This window comes from Tachypleus tridentatus, chromosome 13, assembly GCF_004210375.1.
Source record: "Tachypleus tridentatus isolate NWPU-2018 chromosome 13, ASM421037v1, whole genome shotgun sequence".
In the NCBI taxonomy this organism is placed as follows: Eukaryota; Metazoa; Arthropoda; class Merostomata; order Xiphosura; family Limulidae; genus Tachypleus; species Tachypleus tridentatus.
Genome location: NC_134837.1, coordinates 271161869 through 271188084, shown reverse-complemented (window position 1 = coordinate 271188084; position 26216 = coordinate 271161869). Strand labels below are relative to the sequence as shown.

General features: G+C 35.6%; 1 protein-coding gene across 1 annotated transcript in view; it reads left to right on the top strand.

Annotated features, from left to right (window-relative positions):
• LOC143236564 (E3 ubiquitin-protein ligase RNF212B-like) overlaps positions 1-26216 on the top strand; it is a 125702-nt gene that overhangs the window by 7568 nt on the left and 91918 nt on the right. Inside the window, exons 3-4 of the mRNA XM_076474865.1 lie at positions 9321-9462; positions 9839-9900. Coding sequence (XP_076330980.1) covers positions 9354-9462; positions 9839-9900 — 171 coding nt within the window. The 5' untranslated portion in view covers positions 9321-9353. The remainder of the gene's footprint in view (positions 1-9320; positions 9463-9838; positions 9901-26216) is intronic.

The following is a 26216-nucleotide window of genomic DNA, read 5'->3' as shown; positions in this document are numbered from 1 at the left end:
CTCGGTGTGGATTCCTGTATGTGGTGAGGGGACCTCCCAGGAAGGTTCTGTTCTTTCAGTTTACCTCCTCTGGGATCAAAACATCCACCCATGTGTTTGCTGTGTGGGGCAACATGTGAAGGGGAGGAGAGGATCCTGGTGGATGAAGGGTCCAACCCTGACACACCACTTTGGCTTTGAATTTCTGTAGATGGGCAGCCTTGGGGTGGCCCCCTTAGGTCAATTGGCTGGTCCATTCGGGCAAGCGTCAACCAAGTACCAGTGTTGGATGTTCTCAACAGGTGTTGTGGACATTATATCTGATGTTGCTGTTTGGGTATGGTGCTCACAAAACCCTGGCATTGCTGCAGTGTCCTTGTTTGACATTGTAGTGCATCCTCCCGTAGGTCTCCATGGTGAGTAGGGTCAGTGGGCACCAAAATTTCCCTTTCTTTATTATGGATACTCCAATTAAAAATCTTAATAAAATAGTGAAAAACAGTCTATAGGTAAACGACCACGTCTTGAAGATCCTGAGCAGCAAACCTTACCATCTGTACCACCTGTTGTACCTCATTTTCTTATATTGCTTCACTTTCAGACAAACCTTTAGAGCAAATGTCTCACTTTTTCATTCAAAAGGGACTAGAGGGACTTGCTGGCTCTCCAGAGTCAGTAAAAAAGCTTTGATCTGGTGACATATTGGTGGAAACATCCACATCTCAACACAGTGAATTCCTCTTGCATTCAAAGGCCATTGGGGATATATCTACTGAGGTTACACCTCATGCTACTATGAATTCATAACAAGGAGTTATTGTTGAGAGGGATTTGAAGAATATCCCAGAGTTTCTTCACCCAAGAATTTTCAGCAGTGAGACTTACCTCCACCTTTATGATGCCTACCAATGTCCTCATTCCGAAATTTACATCACCACACGCACCTGCCACCATCAAGGCAGGTTACCATAATTGCAAAGTACGATCATACATTCCAAACCAATGTTTCCAATGTCAGCGGTTCAGTCACTCGAAGACATAATGTCGTGGTTCTTTTTCGTGTGTTTGTTGCAGCAGCAAGAACCATAATGCCTATGAGTGTGAAACGGACCCTCATTTCAATAGTTGCAGTGGCTCTCACCCGTCCTCCTTTCGTTCTTGCCGTAAATGGATGGAAGAAAAAGAAGTGTAGCATTTAAAAACGATTCATAACATTACTTATCCTCAATATCGAAAATTGCTGTTTACCACCTCACCTCAGATATATGCTGCTGCACTTTGTTCCACAACTACAGTGGGAGTGCAGACAGATCTCTCTCTGTGCCTCTGAAAGAATCATTCTCCAAAAAATGAAAAGTCTTTTGACCTCCATGGTTAAAAAAGTTGATGAATCAAATACAACACCTATCTCTGACCTTTACATACATTCCAACAAACCCCAAGATCCACATCCTTTGGTTCCAGGTATGGGCATTTCCTTGGATACATCATCTTTTCCCACTCCAAGATGCAAAAGAATCATTCATTCATGTCCTCAGTCACTGGAATCTCCTTCCAACAGCAAAGACCTGCCCAATCAACCCAGGGCAGGATCCATGGAAATTGATAGACCTCTCTCGAATAAGGACAGTAAGGAAAAAAGATGTGGTCGTAAACAGAAGGGTTCTCCACCCAGTTTGCCTACACGTAAATAAAAATGGCCACCCTGATACAATGGAACTGTCGAGGTTTATGTTCTAATCTGGATGACATCAAAACACTGGTTGCTTCCTACCATCCTGTTTGTCTCTCCTTACAGGAAAAATTTCTGAAACCTGCCAATACAGTCACCTTTCGACGGTTTTCTGTACACAGAAATGACAGGTTGTGTAATGGACGAGATTTTGCTGTCAACTAGGGCAATAGACACATGGTCTGAGATTGTGTTGATCTTTACCTTGGTCAGCATCTGAAACTCATCAGGCTTTTTGGCCTTAACAGCTGGGACATAACTAACAGTACTTGCCAACCATGCTGAAGAGCCCACAGGCTAGAACTGCTGCTTTCATGCCCAAAACCACTAGGACAGCAATAATAGTGGAGAGGAACTAATGTTGTAAATACCCATTTGCCATACTGGCCTTTGGTAAGACAGTGTCTACACCATCTGCAGTGTTAATACTGTAGTGGTATTTTTTGTACAGGGTGGTATGCTTCTCTTTCTCTTACTTGAGATGCTGCTTGAGAAGGCTTATCTGCTGTAGCCTGTATGTTTGTGGTGTGTTGCATCCTGCCCCACTTGGTGTTCTGCTGGCAAACCCAGGATCTATACTTGTTGTTTCCTTAGAATGTTCCAAAGGAGCATCCAGATGAAAATCAGATGTTGGTACTATTGGATGTTTCCTTTTAATGGTTCTTATGTGAATGACTATAACTGGTGAAGTTCAGTTGGGTGCTTTTGGTTGCTTTTGCTGTAGCAGTTCCCACTTGAATGACTAGAGCATGCCAAGTTCAATTAGGAGATATATAACAGCACAGGAAGGCAACCCTTGGGTTAGTGATGGTTAACTGGAAACTAACCCTGTCCCCTTGAGCCAACTATAGTGGTGCCTGCAAGCTGACCACCAGGTTTAGTAATACCATATGAGTTGTTTTTATCACCACTGACAACGATATTCACTTGTGGTTTCAGACAACCACATGTGAAGCACCAGGCTTGACACCATCTACAACAGCTTTCAAACCATCTGCACCACTTCTAAAGGACACTCATATAGGCCATCATCATTTGGGCCATTTCCTTCTGATCATACAGTGATAAGCATCTTGCAGGAGTCTACATAAGCTTTTGTAGGTGCATCCTGGACTACGGTTGGATTGTTCAGGTTAGCCATGCTGTCATTGTCCAAGCAGAAGTCTGCTGAAGGTTGGGTGGTGCTGTCAGGGAGCAGCATTCTGCTTCTTACTAGAACCACTGCTTCCTGAGCCAAAACATTCACATATGCCTTCGAAGCTACATCTTGTGTGTTATTGGGAACAGCAAAGCTTGTTACATTTTTTCCATCAATGTTAAGGTCTCCAGTCATGCTGTTGCCACCTTTTAAGACCTGCCATGTATCTTGGTTATGCACAAAGTTTTTAGTGGCAGTATTCTTGTGGGTCTGTGGGATCACACAGGTTGCTAACCATGTGTGAAACAAGACCAATGGCCTGGGACCAGCTGGTGACTTTGTCATTGTTGTACAGTATGGTTAGGTGGTATGTAGACCCAGACAAGGTTTCCACCCATCTTTAGGTATGTAGACATGGTGTTCCCAACTTTAGATATTCTTGTAGCCACCATGATGAAAATGTATGCCCTTTTTTGCATAGTTGAAAAGGTCATCACTCCTCGTCACACATCCACCATCAAGCTCATAAGTGCTCATGCTGGTCATAGTAATCACAGTTCAAGAATAGGAAAGATCGGGAGAGCATGGTTGTCTACTGTCTATTCTGTGTCGTCACAAATGGTTACTTTCATTTTGTCCATTGCCCCACGCTGCAAAAATTTGAACTCTGGGTGGGGGAAGTTAGTGGTGGCAGGCTTACTGAAGTAATGACAACATACACCCAATCCCAAGTATTATGTTAGGGTGACATCAAGAATGTTGTGGGTGATGTTTATCTGCTTAAGGTGTACATGGAATGTCTTAATAAAGGCAAAGCTTACAGGCCAGTCTCCAACATATGTCTCAGCACTGTCGAAGTCAAAGAGGTCTATCACACCAGCCATAAACTGTACTAACTGTCTGTTTGGCATCATCAGGGTGATGAGGCCCATAGCTTTGCTGAACTCGGATGTAATGTTGATGCTTGAGCTTTCAACTGGATTTTGTAGAAGGCTGAAGCTTTATAGGCCTGGAGCTACATCAATAGCAATTGTTTGCTTCCTTGAAGCAGCACTTGTAGACTGCCATGAGAATGTCTCAGCAGCATAAACAATATGCCAATCCATCATCACAGCTGTAAGTGTACTGCTGGAACCCCACAATCTCATTACTTTGAGCATTCGTCTGTGCTTCATACATGATGATTGCTTTAGTTTCAGTAGTTTCTATGAGGCAAGTGTGGTGTACAATCCATCTGCTGAAACAATTCAGACAAACCAATACATTGGATGCCAAGTCATGACTGGGCCCGATGCCACTGCAAGTTGACCAGTAACAAGAGTGACACATTGTGGAACATCAATCTGAACACATCTGCCAGGTCTTTGAAGGGCATTTTTATGTTGTTTGAAGATCCCAAGTTTAGTAGTGCCCCATGAGCCAGAGAATTTGAAAGCTTCTATGATTAAAATATCATGAAGATGGAGGTGACCATTGAGAGTATGCCTAATCAACTTTACAGAACATCCAAACATACCAGCAGTGGGACAAGGCCAAAAAATTTGTGGCTCCACCAACCAGATCTCAGCCTGGAGTTCACAATGTTTGCTAAAAACCTGGCTCTGGCAGACATGTCATTTGGTGAATTTCTGACCTCAAAAATGAACTGTGACTTGGCATGCAAACCACAGGCAGTGACCGTCTGTGCAACAGTGTACACCAGGTAGAAACCACAAGTGACGGTGTCAATATTCAGATCACTAAGGAGGCAGGGGTGGCCATCATATTGAATGTGTACCTATATATTATCAGGGATATGCAACTCCACATCTAAGATGCCCACTTGATGTCAGTACTCCACTGATTACCCCAAAGACACCATTGCTTTATCAGCTGTTGTCAGACAAGCTGCAGGAAAACAGTTTTCATTCTAGGCTTTCTCTATCACATCAGTCAGCATATTGTCATCCTCTGCCTCACTGTCTAATACAACAAGACATCCCAACCCTGGGTCTGTAATTACTCAGAGGTCTACATAGCCCACTCAAGCAAGTGGATTCATGACTATCTGCAGACATTCTACCATCTGTTTGCTAGAAAGTTGACAGTGTATGGTATCAATCAATAACTGCATTGAAACAAATGCCTTGACAAAGAAAAAGGATACACTTTCCAACTTGGCCTTCAGTAGCTGCTATACAGACCAAAGAGCAAAATGTGTGGGTACTCGTGCAGAAGTACAACTTAGTCTTAAAAGATCTCTGGGAACAGATGTACTGGGTTGCCTGTAAAGATCATGATCCATTCAAGGACAGTCTTCATGAGTATGATGTCATCCCCACAAGATGATGTTGGAGTTGAAACAAAAGGAACTGGTGAAAATGACAGCAGCTCTGATGAGCCAGATAAAAGAACCTAAGAAAGTAGAGACAGGGCCATAGAGGTGCTGCAGCACAAAAGGCCAAACAAAAATGATTGTTGGCAGAGCTCCAGGAGGCTAACTCATTCCTTCACTCTTCATCCAATTCTTTGGTGTAGGAGCTAGACATGACTACTTGCAGTGGGGCTGCAAGTACCATGGCTGAAGTACCTCCAAAGGATAAAGCTGTAGAATAGCTAGAGGCCACACACATTCCAGAATATGGATGCAACAGTCTACAAGTATTCATAGATTGTTGGTGATAACAGCAAAACATTTGGCCCTCTCTGCCCTAAGTCCATGCTTACTGACTTCTACATGCTTTTGAATGACCAAAAACTGCAAGATTTCCTTCATCATCCTGAAAATTCACACTGTGGCACTCATTGCCTACAATATCACCAAGTAACCTAAGTAACTGTGTGGGAACCTTTGGGCTTCTTATCGTATGGCAGACAAGACCTTAGTAGTGATGCTGGGTTTACATTTCTGGATTTCTTGTGCACGTGCCGATAGCACAATGGGAGTGGCAGGAAAGTTGTACTGTGAAATGATGGAGATGAGGTACTGCACTGCTGGAGTGGAATGTAATGCAAGAGGACAAAAAATTCTGAGACTGACAATAAGGCCAAATCAGTGACACAAAACTCTCCATTCCTGCTGGTAGGCCTGTTGGTTTTGCAGAGCAAAAATTTTCTTTTGATGTAGGCAAGCTTGAAGATAGTTTCTGCCATGCAACAGACCTGGTATAGACTTTGCAGATATTCTGGCTTGGGCACTCAGTTACAAAACCATAAGAGCCTGTTGTGTATTATCTGTTCCTCAGACAAGATGGTTCTGCACATAGATTTTTCTGGGAAGAGCTTGTCGTGGTCTCTTTTGACATGTCATTGCCTTCTAATGGTGGTCTTGCTTATTGAGTGCCACAGCTCCTCTTATTCAGTTGTGGTCAAGGTAGGTAATATGCACATTGCCTTCACAGAGTGCTTTGCTGTTTTCTTATCAGTCTTTGCTGAACTGTTGCATATTCTTTGGTACATAGACCCAAAACATTTCAATGCTGCCTTCAGCACAACAGTGTTGCTGTCTTTCTTTCAGCTAGAGAATGTAGTTAACTTTGAAGTTAAACCTCTTGAGTTCTTTGGGCAGGTTTTGGTGTTTGTAAAACACAAACATTTTCTGGATAGTTTTTTAAGTGCTTGTATGCTCTGCTCTGTGGGCTGTTTCACCTCAGTCTACTCATCTGGTGGGTAAGTAACCCCCCTGAAGCTGATTCATATACTCAATTCTTAGATACAGCTAGGTAGGCAAAGTTAGACCAGTGGAGATAATTATCAATTATTCAGAACTTCTGGGGACTTTGATAATGAGGGCTTGGGAGAGATGGAATGTAAGGGCATAACCAAGGTGCCAGTCCATAGTCTTGATGGCTTGTTCTGCTGCTGTAACAGTAACTGTAACAATGTTTTTAATGGCAAGCTATTGATTATTTTGTATCTCAGAGAATTTGACAAGGATGTTCTGTTTTCTTCTGTTAATGGGATGATGAAAGAGAGGAACAGAGGCATCTGGGAAGCATTCTCTATGCTGGGCAAATAGGAGTTGTTGTGCCTAATCATGAATAGCCATGCAGCTGGTGAGGATGAAGTCATCTGACTGCTATTGTTCAACAAACCAGTCCAACTCAAAGCATCTTGGGAGAGTCTTTTGTATTTTTTCGCACTGGATCCTGTTTGGATTTAGACAGATGATCTCCTTGAGGTTTTGAAGGGCTTCATCTTTGGCCCTGTGATTGATTTCAAACTCATCATAGTAGTACACATGCTGTTTCAGCCAGTCATGTGGCATTGCACCTGCTATAGATGGTGGCTGGCAAAGATTGCTGCAAAACACATTTTAGACCCCTCTCCAGTCCAACCAGTAAAGAAAGGTCTCAAGGATGAGGTGAGGTATTATGCAGACCTCATCTCAGATGATGACACATGAAATGCATTTTTGGCCCATGCAGTCCAGTGTTCAGTTACTTTGCCTAGTCTAATGCAAGAAGCTGTGATAGGTCTGGATCTTAACACCCATTCTCTCCATCTCTTGTGGTTTCACCCATACCCTAACCACAACTGAGATAGCCTTTGAGGGGTGAGCAGGTCACATGATGAAACATGGTACTATCTGGAATGTTTTTATTCTGCTACCAGTATTCTGGCCTGGGGATGTGTGCTGAATATTCCTGTGGTATGTAAAGAGCTTCTCCCTTGACCACTAGGCAAGAGCAAATAGCTTAAATTTTGTACTATTACAGTAGCATGTGATATCACAACCCATCATTACAATATACACAGTTCAGTTTCCTTGGTCAGCTACCACATTATCAAGTTTGTGTAGTACAGTCTTTTCCACACAAATACAGTCAGTGTCCATCCAGACAGTCTCTTCTGAGTCAGAATGCTGAAGCATACTGTGGAGGTTTATGTGGACAAATGCCAACATACATGCACATAACTGTGTGTACCATGATTAAGAGTCATCATAATATGTCAAGATACAGCCCAGGGGGGGGATCTCTTGATGCACTTACAAGGGTGCCACTTTTGCAGGTGTCTCTTATTGTGTATTTGAGTTAACCGAGGTCTGTGATCAGATAACTCGTAAACTACTCGCCCTCGACCTTTGCACCCTGTGTAAACTTGTCAATGATGCTACAGCCCTGGTCCTGGTTTGTATGAAGTCATGCCTCCTGGATCTCAAAGGAGATAATGGCTTCAGTAACCTCTAGCTCTAGCTACTGTTAACTTAGTATATGACTTTTTTCCATGACCTACATATTTTATGTTGACTGTTCTCCATAATATATTACTGGGATTATGACCAGAAAACATTAACAGGAAGGGTAGCTAATTAATAAAATTATAAATTTACATCTTCTTGTGCATTGACGTTTGATACTAAAAAAACAAAAAAATTGCTATTTGGTCCTAAAAGCTATACAGCTTACTAATGTATAAAACCCAAATGTACTAATAAACATTTGTATATTTACAGTAATACACATCTAACTACTAAATATCACAAACAATAGCATGCTTTTAAGCAAAGTAAGAGAGCAAGTTGACCTAGTTTCACTTATTTCTACTGAAAGAGCAAAAAATAAATGATGCATGAAATATTATATATTTCTGTTTAACTGATTTCTATGTATTTCCAAAGAAAGATAAAAGTTTTTGTGTCATTTAAACTTCACAGTTTACAGTAAAAAACAACAACTGGAAAGTGTTAATTTTATTTTTTATTATGCATGGTTCCAAACTTCACCAGTACTCCCACCATATCAAGAAATTTACAAAATTTTATTAGGCCTAGTGGTAGAAACAGGAAGACATGGGTTATCCAAAATTTTAATCTTATTAAGGAACCACCGAATTATTCAAGGCTAGCTTTTCAATTTGACATATGCAAATGCCACAAGAAAAAAATACTTTGCTTTTAGATAAATTCTAGGTAAATGGGAGTAACACAAACCAAGGTTGGGCACATTCTATTTGCATAGGACAAGTAATAAAATGTAGGTGTTTGTGTTAGAAATTTGAAAAAGACATTTTAAACATATTCAAATATAATTGTTTTTAAGTTATGTAAGGTTTGGAGCTGTAATACCTCTATATTACACTTTACTGTACTAAGAATATGGACATAACTATTGAAAATACAAGAAAACATCTAATAATTAAATTTTAAACAGATCAAATTTGTAAATATGCCATATATATTTATTCAGAATTCTAGTTGAAAATAGTTTACATAATTGCAATCCAACTCTGTATACATCTGTGTTTAGACTATGCAATACATTTAATTGGTTTCTTTGATGCTTTGTTTTAATCATTTTCATATCCTTATTTACTTTATTGCAAACTGTTTAATGTTGTTTTTAATTTATAGTTTCTATATTTTTCTTATTCATGTGGATTAAAACTGTGGTACTTTTCCATCTTTCTTGCTTGAGCCAAATTACTAAAAAAATAATTGAATTGGTCACGAGTAACTAAAGTAAATTTTTTCAAAATTATAATTTTCAGTTGGATATCCGAAGTCTTTAGGAGAACCTGAATATGACAGATTGGATTCACTGTAATTCCTGCTATAATCTTCCTAAAAGTGGCAAAAACTTTTCTCTGACAAATTGTGGGCACATTTATTGCAGTGACTGTCTTTACAAATGTATGTAAATATTTTTGATCAAAAACATAAGTAAGATTATGCAAGGTTAGCATAAATCAGGTTATCAGTATAAACTTGATAAAAACCTAATGATAATTATATGTCTGTATAATCTATTACATATGTGTTTCAGGATCAGAAAAACAGAAAAGACATGGTGTAAGGTCAAAGTTTGCATTTTCTAATTGATTTGTGTGATATTCCAGTAACATACAGTAGTTTATGAAATTGTCCTTTAGAAACATATCTGAAACATCTTTTACTAGAACATGTTAGAAATTAAAATAAGGGGATAGAAACATAACTCCTTTTTATAGTTTCATTTATATATCTTTTCTATTTCATTCATGGCAAATTGTTGCAATTCCAATTGTAGGTGCAGGAGATAGATGCATGGTCTGTGGAAGTTCTTGCAGATCTATTCAACTTTCAGCAGAGGTAAATCACATTTTTTATCTTTTTACATGCATTTCATTGCATAGCATTGTCAGGACTTGTTGAATAAACAAAGTATTTCATGTAATGCTACTAAAGAAAATTGAAATACCTGTATAATACTGCTGTTCCACAAATAATTGATTCTGAATTGATTTGTATGCTAAATGAATATAGTTGACAAATGTAAATGTGAAATCACCAGTACGGGAAAGTAAAATTAGAATTAATTCAGAGATCTGATAAAATATATCTCTTCAGATAATAGATAGATATAATATGTTCTTCTCACATATCAGTTAAGCATTATCAAGTCTTACAAGGGTAAAAAACATTTAAATAATAGTACAAAATAGTAGCAAATGGCAAGAGAGCAAACTAATTATTCTAAGTTGAAGGAATTGTTAAAATAATATAAAGGAACACCTACATAGTTTGTAATTTTTGTGGTTTAATTCCTATTTATTGAGTGTTTGTTTAGGTTTTACTACTAACATTTTTCCTTGCATAATCAGGTGGGTTAGGATGCTTAACTTATAGTTTGTGGGCTGTGGGTTCAAAATCCTATCCCAAAAAATATGTTTGCTTTTTTAGCTACTTCTGGTAAAAGAGTAGCCCAAGTGTTGGCAATGGGTGATGTTCACTAGCTACCATCTCTCTAATCTTTCACTGCTAAATTAGGGATGGCTAGTACAAAATTCAAAACAGATCAAACTTTGCATAATAATGAACCACGGTAGTGGCTCATAATAGGGTTTGCAAGGAATTGCACAAAACCCAAATAGAACGTTTGGGTAAAAAGCACCTTAAACAGTAAAATTTTAGTTCAAACAACATTTTAAAATCTTTAGTATTGACTACTAAAACTGTACACATGTAAAATGCACAAAAAAGTATGAATGTTTGACTTACAAGGAAAAGAAAATCTGCTCAAAACAGCCCATTTGTAGTTATTATTATTGTTGTTGTTGTTGTTATTCTCTTTCTAGCCTACAACAAAAATGGCTTTGTATATTGCAGTCACACCTTTGAAGTGGAATTGAAAAGTATTTGTTTCTTCTGTATTTCACATAAGCTGAAAAACTATAATTTTAGTATAAATGATGTTATCATTACCTCATAAAGTTAGCTTACAAATATATACTGTACCTTTAAAAAGCTTAAATGTAGGATGAAACAGAAATTACCAGCCAGTAACAGATGAACTTTAGAGTACTGTTACGTGTAGATACTCAGTGCTTTATATATTATACAGTCAGTGCTTTTAGCTATCCCTATGTTATGTATGATGTTAAGGAGTAAAAATAAATCAATACAAATAATATTAAATTTTATTACACACATTCATAGGATCATTGCATTAAAATATGTGAAAGTTTATTTAAAGTAATGTTTTAGGTGTGTATGTTTCGTTTTGAAAGGGCTTCTTTTCTATTGGTAAAATATTTTTAAGCTTAATGGGGATTTTGTTGTAGACTAGGCATATATTTGCTCATTGTTTTTGCATTGTATATAGAGAATTTAGTGACACACAAACTACACATGATCACCACATTCTTGTGTGATCAAATAGCCAATAGCTACTGTAAATCATCATGAACTGTATCAGCTAGCTACTATTTATTTTAGTACTATAAATAAATGACCTTATAACACCAAAAATGTTGTTTTTATTAAATAAAAATAACATTTTGGTGTTATAAGGTCATTTATTTCTAGTATTGATACATCTTCTGTACACCAATATGCACCATAGAAATTAAATAATGAGCTACTAATTATGTTATATTAATTATTCACCAAATGTAATTCTAGGCATCAGCATGGAACCAAAAATAAGGGTTTGTAGTTTGAGTGTGTAAATGCCTACAGTATTTCTAGCTTTGCTTCCTTACTTTTTAAATTTCCAATTTACACTAAGAATTTGTATTTTTCAGTAATTAAGTCATGATTCAAGTGCTTTCAAGAGATAAAAGTGGGTAGATGTCAAGTCAGAGTAGTATCATATTGAAAATTCTTTTATAAAATATTATTTTTTAAGATCAATGCCAATAATGCAGATAAACAGTTCTACCATGTGGCACAAATTCCACCCATGAAAATGTTATCTGTCTGTCAGATGACTTGCACTATCATCTTAGAGTAGGTTCACAAGAAACTTTTAAGTGGCATTGTATTAAGTTAACCTTAACATTTGTTACTTACGGTTTACTCTTATTTTACTATGTGAAACTGTTTAAGATTTGAACAAGGAAAGAGATACAAATGAAAGAACTAATATCTACCTCAGATTACATTCTGTAGTAAAGAGAATTAAGTAGGCATGACATTTAATTTAGGTTTGAAATCCATAATAAAGACATAGGAAAATCAAATTAAAAATTATTTCTGAAAGTCCAAAGCAATCTCCAGAAAAATATATATCTAACATTTCAGACCTTAGCAGTTAAAAGAGCTATTTTATTATTATTCACATTTTTTACTTTTTGATTAGCTGAGAAAGCTATAATTTTAAGATTTTAATTTTTCGTACTTAGCCATATTCATTTTTTATTATTAATCTAATTAATTTAATCTCTTAAGAATGAGGCCACTGCTCAGTGAATGGCATGATGAACTTTATGTCAGTGATATCTTGAAAGGCAACATATAGACAAATTATATACATATAAATTTGAAATAATTGCACTCTTGCCAGTATATATCTGTGCTTTCACTCATAATTATTAGAGTTTATTAACATGGCATTCAAATGGGGATTATGTCATCATTATAAACAAACTATTGCCACTAACATAGAAAAAGAAAAGATTATTATACAAGCTGATTCATTTAATGGTTGTCAAGGCTCAACTAATGTCAACTAGACAATGCAAAACTGTCATATGGTAGACAACAGTTGGTACAAAGACCACTTATGTCAGATGTAAACAAAAAAGATGGCTTAAGTGATGCTTACAGTACAACTGTGAACAGCAAATGGTTTGAATCATAATATGTGGGTCAATGAGTCATTTTTTAATCTTATTTCTATGCTGATAGTAGAGTTGGAATTTTCAAAGAAATCCACAAGAAGCACTTGATTCAGCTTGTGCTGTTTCTGTAATACAATTTCTAAAAGTAGTGTAGTAATGTGTTCATTTGTTACTTTTCATCTTTCACCTTGATGGACAAGACAAGAACTCATCTAAGGTGATAAGGCAAAAAGTTATCTCACTCTTGTTCTCTAAAGTTTATTTCAAGAGCCTGTCAGTTACTTTAGTAAACTTCCTTTATCAAAACAATCATAAATTTTTGATCCAATTAATTATCTTTGGAGTGAACTTAAATACTGCATTTAACAGAAGAGCTAAAGAAGATAAAGCACAGTTTATCAGAATGATTTGTAACTGCTGATGCAGTAGTTTTTGTTGAAAAAGTCATTACATTATGGGTGGAAGATTTTCAGCACAAGTATATTTTTCATGGTGAATGAGCTCCCAGTTGTTTGACTATGCAATGCTACCATATGTAGATTACTGACTTGAAATTATCTCACTTTTTCCAAAGAATATAACACTTTGAAAAAGAAATGTATATTGCTATATATGAAGGTAACAACTCAGTAGAACATTTAGGACAGCAGTGACAATCCTACAACCACAGAAGCTATTGTAGTAAAATTGAAGTATTGTGCAATGCTGTTAACAAATTAAAGAAAAAGATTTGACAAATGCTTACAAGCCTAAAGTTAAGTTGTTTCTAACTACTCCTCAAAACTTAAGAAGTATATTTTCTGAAAAATATTGCTGAAGAAGTAGGAGTCACAGTAAATTCATTCAACCACATACTACTTAAATTTCTTGGTGCAGTTTCAAGAAACTTTTCTGAGTTTAGTCAGTCAAGCTTATTTTGGAAGTCAACATCTATATACAGTGGAAAATTTGTGAAAAGTTTGTTAGAATGTGAGGTCTACTGCTGAACTGGTCATCCTTCAAGGAAGTGTTTTACAATGGAAATTGTGTAGTATAATCATGGTCATCATGTTGAATGCAGTCTGTAACACTTGTAGAACTCCTAGGGACAACACAGAATATGAAATATCATACTTTTAAAGTTTGATAAACTTTAAGTACTACCCAAAAAGTATTTTTTTGGTTTATTGTGGAGCTTATGGAACATTGAATCAAAGCTATTATCAAATTGTTTTTAAGCATAAAGTTACACAATTAGCTGTTTGTGCTCTGCTCACTGCAGGTATTGCAATCTACTCTTAGCATTATAAACTTTCAAATATATAAATGAACTACTGAGGAGTCCCATTATTGAAAGATTGTCCAAACTACTAGCATTAGATTGCTGTCATAATAAAGTGTCTAGTCATTCCAACAGTTCAAAATTTGCTTGTTATATCTAATTTTATTTTAGATTTAATATAAATTACAATTGAGCTTCAGTCTTCAGTTTCTTTTCTTGTAACAAAAATGATACAAGTGTTTCAAATTATTTTTCTGAGATGATACTTCAGCTCTTCACATACAATAGCTTGAACCTGCCTATGATATTTGCAAGCCACTAGCCTTGAGCTAACTCACAATAAAAAGAACATTTTGTGTCATTTAAACTTCACAGTTTACAGTAAAAAACAACAACTGGAAAGTGTTAATTTTGTTTTTTATTATGCATGGTTCCAAACTTCATCAGTACTCCCACCATATCAAGAAATTTACAAAATTTTATTAGGCCTAGTGGTAGAAACAGGAAGACATGGGTTATCCAAAATTTTAATCTTACTAAGGAACCATCAAGTTATTCAAGGCTAGCTTTTCAATTTGACATATGCAAAAATTTTCATCCTATTTATTTTAGATTTAATATAAATTACAATTGAGCTTCAGTCTTCTGTTTCTTTTCTTGTAACAAAAATGATACAAGTGTTTCAAATTATTTTTCTGAGATGATACTACAGCTCTTTACATACAATAGCTTGATCCTGCCTATGAGATTTGCAAGCCACTAGCCTTGAGCTAACTCACAATAAAAAGAACATATTTAACTGGAACTGTGCTTGAAGTACAGGGGGTGGATAAAAATAGTGCCACCTTCCTGCAAATATTGTGATTTTTTTGTTACATCTTTTATTATATAACAGAAAAATAAGCAGAACTATATGTTTTCAGAACACACTAGATGAGATCTGTTCAAATCCTAATTTTAACACTGGCTTTTATAAATACCTGAACTTTACATGATTTAAGTTACATATTCTCAGATAAAGTATTGTTCACCTACTGTAGTTTGTTAGTCAAGGAGATAATATGGCAGCGTAATGCTGATAGCAAGAAGTTTGCTGTCGCTCTCTAAAACCTGTTGATGGGACCTTAAGCCAAGCTTCAGTGAGTGGAGTATTTTTGTGAAAGCAGTAGGCTAGTTGGAATAAGAAAATGTGAGGAACTAAAACAGGTGCACAGCACTTTTTATGAGAAAAAGTTACTTAACATCATGAAAAGTTCAGGTATTTATAAAAGCAAGTGTTAGAATTTGGTATCACATTTGAAATGATCTTGGCGAGTGCATTCTAAAAACATATAATTTTACATATTTTTTCTGTTACATAATAAAAGATATGACAAATTAACTACATTTTCAAGGGGGATCACTTTTTCTATCCTTTCCCTATCTCTTCATTCTTTTCTTTTACATCATCCAGAATGGACATCTTTGAAACTTGTTAACTGATTAATTGAGATTTGTGATGGTTTCTTGTTCATTTATATTTCATTTCAGTTTATCTGGTTTAGTGGTTTTTTAATTTTTATTTAGAAAAAAAAATTTTTTCTTGGTATTTCCAACAATTGTAATTTGTCAAATTAACATAACTTCTGCTTCATTCCATGATAGTGATAAGGTTACTAAAATGAGATCTATGTTTATTATGGCTAGTGGTAGCTCATTGTCTATGGAGGATGTAACAGCCATTGTTCAGTGTGTTGTGGGTTCCTTCATGCACTCTAGGCTTCCTCCTCCAATTCATTTGACTGATGTTTCTTTTTCCTTATTTAATAATTATCAGAATGATGATAATTTGACTGACCATTTTCTGCACCAGGCTTTGCTCTAGGCATGGCTTTACCTATGGATGGAAATTGTCACCCTTCTAATCTCTTTCTTGACATAATTTTGTAGGTATGTGTATGTTCTTTTTTCTTCCATTTGTCTTTTGATTTCCCTTGTGCCTTATTACAGGAAACCCGTACTCAGGATTACTTTTGTCTTTCCTCCTTCACTTGATATTAGATTGCCTGCAGAACTGTTTTTCCAACAAATTTACAGTCATACTAACTTGCCTTGACCTCCATGTCTAAATGACTTTTTTGTCCTGTTCTTGCAGCTATTCTTGATCTGCATTCCCTACATCCTAGTGCTAATAAACTTTTTTCCTGACTGTGAGCATGGACCTTCTAACTTCTGTTTCTCTGCCTTTGTCTCTTAATTACCACTATTCTGTGTTGCCTCTTGTCTCATCACCTCACATCTGAGACATTTTATTGTGCCCTGAAGGAGTTTTATAGAAAGGTTCATTCTCTTCTTTTCACCAGATTGGCCTGTACAACTACTTCTGCTCTATTTCACCATATGTGGATCCTCTGCTGTTGTGATGGGATGGTCTTCTAACTAATGTATGCCTCTCTTATGTTTATCTTCATGATATTTTTGGGTTCCATTTCTTTGCTCAGCAGTCTTTGTGGATATTCTTGACCCACTTAACACCTGGACTAAGGTGGCTTACCATTAGTACTTATTGTCTACTGTTGTTTCTCATTTTTTAACCTTGCCATTCTGTTATGTTCCCAAGCCTGGAGAATTCACATCTCCCTTTTTCATTTCAACTTCTTTTTGTCTTTATCAGGGTCATTGTTTGTCTTATTGGTGACTGTCCTATCAAATCTGACCATGTGTGGGCCTGTTTGTCTTTTTACACCAGCCATTGGTCTCAGTTTCCATCTGATGGGCTTTCACTATAGCCTTTCTCTCCATTTCATTTTCTCACCTTTTCCCATTTCTTTCATGCTGTCCTCCTCCCTCTGTGTGTCTTTTTATATTCAGTGTCTGAAGGATGTGATCTCAGACTTCATGGCCAAGAATGCCATTGAGAGTGTATTTATTTTTACACCTGGTTATTACTCTCATCTTTTAATGATTTACAAAATGACTGTGGGCTGGAATCAGGAAACTCTGAACTTAATTATGCTTTGTTTCTTTCAGTTGGACAGAGCTCTATCCATGGAGTGGTCTTTCCACACTGGATTTTCATTGAGCTTGTTTTCATTGGGCACACCTATCAGCAGTTCTTTGGTCTTGGCAGTCAATGCTCTTAACTAGGACTAGTTTTATGTGTACCTGTATTCCTCATTTTTTTCTCCTGTGTATCCTCACTTTGGTATGTGACATTTCTTGTCAGGTCTAGTTGGTTTAGTTCTATGGTCAGCACACCCTATTTTCCTCTGTTTCATCATTTGGTATCCTGGCCCATTCTTCCCCTGCCCCATTCCTGTTCTCCTATGTTCTAATAACAAACATTTCTCTTTCATCCAGGGGTGTCATACCTTTTTTTTTCTGTGTGGAGTTTGTGCTGTCCATTTCCCACAGGGCGTGACTTTACTGTTGTGTAGATTTTTTCTTATTTCATTCCAGGCCTGGTATGTCCTGATGGTAAGGGAGCTTGATTTGCAAGCTGTGGGTTGTGAATTCAACCGTGCTTGTCCTTTCAGTCATGAGGGCATTATAATGTGATAATTAATCCCACTATTTCTTTGTAAAAGAGTAGTCCAAGAGTTGGTAGTGTTGACTAGCTGCCTTCTCTCTAGTCTATCACTGATAAATTGAGAACTGATAGTGCAGATAGGCCTTATGCAGTTTTGCACAAAATTCATAAACAAGCAGACTTATCCCATTTCTGTCACCATTCAATTTTATCTGTCTTTCATTGAAAGTGATAAGTTTTTAGACATTGGTCCATGAGCCAATTCCTCTGGGTGACTCACCTTTCAGTCTTTTTCACATGGTTGTTTGACCACTTACTGATTTCCACTATTACTCATTATAGGATGGTCTTATCAACTGCATTTTGCTTTCAACAATCCCATCAGGTTTTTCTTCCCCTATCCTCTCCATTTTGTTCTGATCTTTCCTTTTTCACCAACCTTACTTTTATGCTTTACTGAGACCTTAATGTTGTTTTATATGTTTTATCTGAGCTATTGAATCATTCCATGTGAAATCATCCAGATTTTGAAACATTTTCCAGGTGACCCTCTCAGAATGCCTTGAAAAAATTCACATGTGCTCATCTAACCATATAATGAAAAACTGACAAAGAGTACATCCATATCTCTAATAGTTTCTGATCTACAGCCCTGTAAAATGTAGTTAATTTATGTTTATTTTTGGCAAATTCATTTTCAGACAACTTTGGCTGCTTAAAGCTGCAAGAGTAATGGTGGTTGAAGACTGAAATTTGCTATACTGACTGAATTAATCTCACAGAAGTCGAAAATGGTCTCAAACCAAGTTTATCTCTCTCAGGATTTTCATAGTGAGGCTGTAAAATCACCTGAAAACCCAAAATCGTAAAAAACATTGGTTTATTTAATAAGCCATAGCTCTAAGACTTAATATGATACAAAGCTGAATTTCATTTTAAAATTGCCTATAACATATCAGTTGATAAATCAGCAATTGTTGTAATTAAAAGTCTATTAGATCTCCTGTAGAAAAATTTAGTTGCATTCAACTTTTTATGACATAGCTAAAAATAGTCCTACTTCAGGCCACAGTTTGACCATGTCACCAGTTATTCAGCCTTTTCAGATTTTTACCATATATTCTTACATCTCTGAATATGATCTACAAAAAAAATCAGGATGGTGTTGAACCTACGTTTTGAGTTATAATTTTTTAAAGTACCCTTGGACCATACATTGTTTACTTGAACAAAAATACTTTGATTCAGGTGTGTTACTGTGTGCAAATACATCCATACAATTGTGAAATAATTTATGAATCCCATTGAAATATTCTGATCAGCCTTTACCATATATTCTTACATCTCTGAACATGATCTTCAAAAAAATCAAGGTTGTGAAAAATAATAAATTATCAAATTTTAAGTGTCTCTGATATGTACCATTGGGCAAAGGACCACATTCAGGGCATTCCGTTCTTTCTTGTCATTCAGGAATCAGTCCTGCAGAATTGTGTAAAGTTTGATCTACTTGAGCACTATGAAAAATGCAACACTGTAGCAGGTATTAGGTCACATCGTAGCTTTATTCCCCACTCTACCAACAAATTGTATATGAGAAGGCTATCAGATGATGATGTGTACACAGTTGTAACTGTTGGTAGTAGCAGTGAAAGTGATGCTACAGCAGCTCAAATAGGGTCTAATGATAGCAATGACAATTATCAGCCAGGGAAATATGTGGCACGCATATACGATCATGAATGGTATGTGGGAAACATAAAAGATAGATCAGATGAACATTCCAATGTGTTGGTGTCATTTATTAAGAAATCAAGAAACAAACTGTTCTCATGGCCTGCAAGGTCACGTTAAGATGAAAGCTGGATTCCTCTCCAACATATTCTTTGTCTGATAAGTGCACCAACCATGCAAGGCAGTAGTGCTCGCCACTATGTTCTAAGTCAAAGTGATCTCAACATAATCAAACTCAAATTTCAGAAATTTATTCAAGCTGTCTGAACAAAGCAATGTTTATTTGATGTTGTTGAGGCTAATTTATCGCCAAAGCAATTTTTGAAACATTTCATTGTTACGATTATTGCAGTTTGGTGTGACTATAATCTTTCTCAGTTATCCCCTGTTGTAGCACTGTGCTTTTTGTGTCTGATATACCTTTGTATGTATTATATTATGAATCGTAAACTCAGCCATATTTGCATAACTGTAATGCATACACAATATATTTGCATTGCCATGTGATTTAACTTGTTATGCCAATAAACTTGTTCAGAAATGAATTAATTTTTTCTTGTTTCTTACAACTTCATTATTTAACATTGTGAAAGGCTGGTTAGAATATTTCAGTGGGATTCAAAAAATTCTGACAGGTATTTTTCACAATTGTATGGATATATTTGCACACAGTAATGCACCTGAACTGATTTTTTTAAAAATAAAAAACGTATGGTCAGAGGATACTTTAAAAAATTATAACTCAAAACGTAAGTTCAACACCATCCTGATTTTTTTTGTAGATCATATTCAGAGATGTAAGAATATATGGTAAAAATCTGAAAAGGCTGAATAACTGGTGGCATAGTCAAACTGTGGCCTGAAGTAGGACTATTTTTAGCTATGTCATAAAAAGTTGCATGCAACTAAATTTTTTTACAGGAGATCTAACAGACTTTTAATTACAACAATTGCTGACTTATCAACTGATATGTTATAGGAAATTAGAAAACAAAATTCAGCTTTGTATTATATTAAGTCTTAGAGCTATGGCTTATTACATAAACCAATGTTTTTTACAAGTTTGGGTTTTCAGATGATTTTACAGCCTTACTATGCAAATCATATGAGAGATAAACTTGGTTTCAGACCATTTTTGAATTCTATGAAATTAATTCGGTCCACGTAGGAAATTTCAGTCTTCAACCACCATTACTCTTGCAGCTTAAAGCAGCCAAAGTTGCCCAAAAATGAATTTGCCAAAAATAAACATATATAAACTAAATTTTACAGGGCTGTAAATCAGAAGCTATTAGAGATATTGAACTAATCTTTGGCAATTTTTCATTATATGGGTAGATGAGCACATGTGAAATTTTTCAAGGCATTCTGTGGGGTCACCTGCAGCCCCCTGGATGATTTGACATAGAATGACTCTATTGGCTTTGTGTTCATTATACTATTTTCTTTGAAAGCACATATCTTTCTCATTGTCCAACATGGCCAGGTGGTTAGGGCACTCGACTCGCAATCTGAATACCCAACACACCAAATATGCTTGCTCTTTCAGCCATGGAGGTGTTATAAACATGATGGTCAATCCCACTATTTGTTGGTAAAAGAGTAGCCCAAGAGTTGATGGTGGGTGGTGATGACTAGCTGTCTCCCCTCTAGTCTTACACTGCAAAATTAGGGATGGATAGTGCAGATAGTCTTTGTGTAGCTTTGTGAGAAATTCAGAAAATAATCAAACAGAAAAGCCTCTTTCTCAGCTGCAGTTGCATTTATTTGGATATACATGCCATTGATGTTTCCCACACTTTCTTTTACCATACTTATTTCATCTTCGACCTTGACTGGGTATTTCATCCTCAGACTTCAGCTACTTCAATGAGTGATCATTTTCTTATTTTATTGCATCAGATTCTTAAACTGTCTCACTTTCACAGACTTTTTGATGAGGTCTGTCAGACTGGCATGTGAGTGAATCCACTCATGTTCATCTCCCATTATCTTTATTGTATGGCTATTTCATTTCCCTTGGGATTTTAGCTTCTTCTAGTTGCTGTTCTTCAATAAAACTACACACTATCTTTGAAAAAAGATAAGTATGTTATTTTTTATATTACTATTCTCTCTTTCTCTTCCCTCTTATAGAATCCAACCAGGTGGTTAATGTCTCCTTCAAAAGTATGCTTATTTCCAAAAATCCTCTTTGGGTCAGGGGTAGCAGAAAGTGCTCAACTCATCTGCCCTTGCTCTGACAGATTCCACTGTTGAGGTGGGTTTCACAAGATCACTATACATATCCTTGTTATATGAGAATTATTCAATCCCAATCCAAGCTGTACCTTCCATGGACTATAATGGAAAAAGCTGGCTCCAGGGAAATGATTGCCCACTTCTTTGGCTTGCACTTGCTGGTTTTTAAATATAGGGTTGTTGTATTGTCTCCTATAAAAGACCTTTCTGGGAGGTGTCTAGTGGAAATCTGGGAACTTTCCAGGTGTTCCAATGAAAATTCTCTTCCTTTTTTCAAGTGGAGCATATGAAGATCTTTGCCATTTACCAGATTGGAGCCACTGAGGTGATGGACCTTGGAGAGTTCCTCACTGATTTTATACAGCAGAATACAGTAGGAAGTCAGACAGTAGTGGAATTGTCTATGTAATGTGAATCACTTCTCAAACAGCTAGGGTTCCCATCTTCTGCAGCAGGATAAGTCTGTCATTCTCTCTCTGTCTTCTGTCTGTCCACTTATCATGCCCTAACCATATTATACTTTTTGAAATACTAACCATGTGTTCAGGTGCTTAGTTAGTCATGCAGAAATTCCATTTCTACTTGGGACACTTGAGGCTGTTTTGCCTTTCCCTCTCTTTCCTTACAGGCAAAAAGTATAACCTAGCCAAGACAAGATGAAGTTTTCCATGAAGCTATCATGTGTCACACTTCATGGCATTTCCCTTTGGTTGCTTTCTGATGAAGATGTAGCCACTCAAGATACTGCCACTTGAACTTTAATATAAGACATGTTGCCTTATATAGTATACTGACTGTAGGAATCAAGTATTTAATTGATATATTTAACCTTCTTAAATGTTGGTGTACTGTTTCATGCTCATGAAGTAGTAAATAATTATTTATTTTAAATGATTGAGTTGCAAGAATGATCGTTATTTGACAATGAGATGTTTTACAAACATTCTAGTTTTGTATTTAGATTTTAGGCATGAGTACCCTCACCACCTTCAAGCAAGAATGTTGGAACCTCTTGAGATATTTATTTCATGTTTTACATAGAATGAATTAGCAGGAATTTTGACCCACATTTTTCTTGTCTACATTTATAAAAGCTTTCAGACATGATTACACAGGCCTTTGAATTTAAACTTCATAAAAGTTGTTTTGGTTTTAATAATGGATTTTCCATAATTTAACTCTGCAGATATCTGCTCTTCATTTGCATGATATGTTAATAAAACCTTTTCCCTTTTTCTTTGCTGCTATTATTGCACTTAAATTTTCAGGGAAGTAGTCATTATGTGAGTGTAAAAAATGTACTTTCAAGCTTATATTACAACCCAACTTTTTGAATTTAATGAGCATGTTATTGCCAAAATTTTGCAATTTGGGTCTTTGTTATTTTCCAATAATTTGTCAGCAACATCTTTAAAGACAGTTACAATTCATTTTCAACTCTTCTCATTATTCTTTCAAATTGTTCATTTGAAGGCAATTTTCTAATCTGAGGCCTAACCAAAATCCCTTCATTAAGTTTTATTTTTGAAAGACCTGGGAATTGCTAACAGTGATACTTGAAACACTTGCCATCTGTGTCTAAGGCCTTTACAGACTGCTTCATCAAGCCCAGTGTTATATAATAGGACTTTCTTTATGTCTACCAAACTTTCACATTAATTGTTTTTTTATCCTGGTATCAGGCTGACCATTTGTGCTCCATTGCTTTTTTATCCAGTCTGATTCAGCATTCTGCTGTCTTACTTATTCTCACAAAAAAATGTGGAAACTGTGTAACTGGATTGTTGACCCAACAACATACAAAGGACTTTCAAGTTTCTAAAAAGTAGCCAACCATGTTCTTTGTATTTGACTTTATTAAAGAGAAGTTCAAAATTTTTGTATGTTTCTTTCAAATGAACTGAATGAACAATATGAACAGTTGCACATTTGTTACTATTGTGAAAGAGAACATCTTTTAGAATTCTTTTGGAGGAATCAATAAACAATAATCATTCACTTTATAGACTGTAGCACTAAGCACTGATATTAATTCAGCAATATTTTTACAATAGACCAGTGAATCTTCTTGTGAAAAGTATGGTATAAACTGTTTCTCACAATTTTTGTATCAGTAAAATTATGTTCCTGGAGAAAGTAAGTTCGTACCCCAAAATCTCTGAAGAGTCCTTTGGAAGACCCAGAGCTTTCACCAAATTATTTATAAAATGTTGTGGTTCATCAGACATTTCAGGCTGAAAACAGTTCTTTATATAATTTCTACTGATATTGGATTAAACTGTATGATAAATCTGTGGTGGAGTAGGTACAGGTACATTGTGTCCATGAGCAACAGGTCTTACAGCAGTATGAAGGTTTGGATAAGATATTTCCTTCTTATTTTGAGTGTTGTACCCTTGCACATTATATGAGCAAATATAGCAATTATCTCTATGGTTTCTAGGCTCATACCAAACCATTGAAATTCCAAAAGGCAAAGCCTTTTTTTTTTTAACCTTTAATCCCTTGTCTCAACTCTTTGTTACAAATAGTGTAAACTGTATGTTGGGTTCATAATTTGTCTTGGTCCCCAAGTTTTATTCCAGAATATAAATAAGATACTTTTTGATAAATTCTGTAATATTTTACCTTTGTTTCTTTACAATAAAATGAACACAAATATATATATTTGGGTCATTTACACAATCTCCTGTTGCCACAACAATGAATAAGTAATTTGAAAAGAAAAAAATAATGGCAAATACTATCTAGAAATGACACAGCATGCAGCCTGTTAACTATTTATGTACTAGAGGTGTGTTTGTCATGGGTTATAGAATGATTGATAAGGCTCCCACATCATGATAAGGCTTCACATCCCAAATCTATATCCAGTGGTTGTTAATGTTTTAAGCATAAAAAATGTGAGCTAATTTTAGTGAAAATGATTCACTTATGTAAAATTATATATGGCATTTTTTTGAAAAATATGTATTTGATACATTATGGAGAAAAATATTTTCATATTCAGGTGCAGGAATTACGTAGAGCGTGTAAAAATTTTAAGACAATAAAACAACCATACACCTGTGTAATTTGACACAAATTTCTGAGGTGTCATGTTCCCTACTGGTACAGAGGTAAGTGTATGGATTTACAATGCTAAAATCAGGGGATCAGGGGTTTGATTCACCTCAGTGGACTCAGCAGATAACTTGATGTGGCTCTGTTATAAGAAAATACACACACTAATGTGTCTTTTAGAAAATAGAAAAAGAAATCCATTAAAATATGAAATTAACAGTAATTCCCAAACCCCTTAATATATGTTTGATAATTGTACTAATTTCAAACTCACCAGTTTCAATTATTTTATTAAAGAGGAATTGTCAGTTTTTTAATGTTTAAAACATGTTACATATAATTTATTTTGGATAAATCTGATTTATTATGTTATGTACATTACATCATACAATTTCAAATAGCTGGAAATTTTAATTTTAATTTAGAAGTTAATTGAATGTCAAAATGTATCAAATTTATGATGTTTGCTAACAAGGTTGATGTGCACTATTTTCTTTCTTAACACAATTTTTTTTAATATAAACAACAATACAAAAACAGAATCACCAGTATCATAATTAAAATCTGAAGACAGTATACCTTCTAACAACAATGATTCAGCCACCCCATTATTATGTAGAATATGTACAGGTATGGGATTGGCAGTATCATTTGTTAAAGACACAGAACCAACAGACACAAAATGTTGAAGTTTCTTTCTAACTACATCAACCTTTTTTATCAGTGGTGAAATGAACAACACTGGGTGATCTAGCAAAATAACATCCATGTGCAGACATAAACTCACTGGGTGTTGCCTCCCTTTCTTTTTCCTTTTCAAACATCAACAGTCACACATAACATGACCAGGTATTTTACAAAAATGGCAGACAGGCCTTGATGAAGTTTTATCCTCACTGTATAAAGATTTCAAACCAGAGAAGCTGGATTTTTTAGAAGAATTCTGAACTTCATTGGATTGAATAAATACAGGTTTTTGTCAAAATGGTAGAAGTTTTTTTTTATAAAAAGTTGTTTTTTTGTGATATAATGTATTCATCAAAAAGAACCATTGCTTCCTGTAGTGTTTCAACTTTTTTCCATCCAAGTAAGGTTTGAGGTTATCACTTGTACAGTGTTTAAATTCCTCAATTAGACATAATTGTCTTAGTTTGTCAAAACTGTTGCCAACATGCATAGAATTACACCATTGATCAATATAAACCTATTTTACAGGTAAATTCCATGTGAGCTTGATTATCTTGTTTACGATATACTCAAAACTTTTGGTGATAAGTCTCCGGTACTAACTCATATACTTTAAGAATAGCTGCTTTAACCTTATCATAATCCATACAGTCTTCTGGAGAGAGAGTAGTATAAGCTTCTTGTGCTCCAGTTAAAACACTGTAATAATAAGACTATTTTTCAGTAGTCCATTTCATGGTTTGGGTAATTTTCTCAAAATGTTAGGAAAATGTATTAACTTCATTTTTATTAAATGAAGGTACTTTAATATATCGATTGAGTTCAAAGTTGTTATTTTACCTTATTCAAT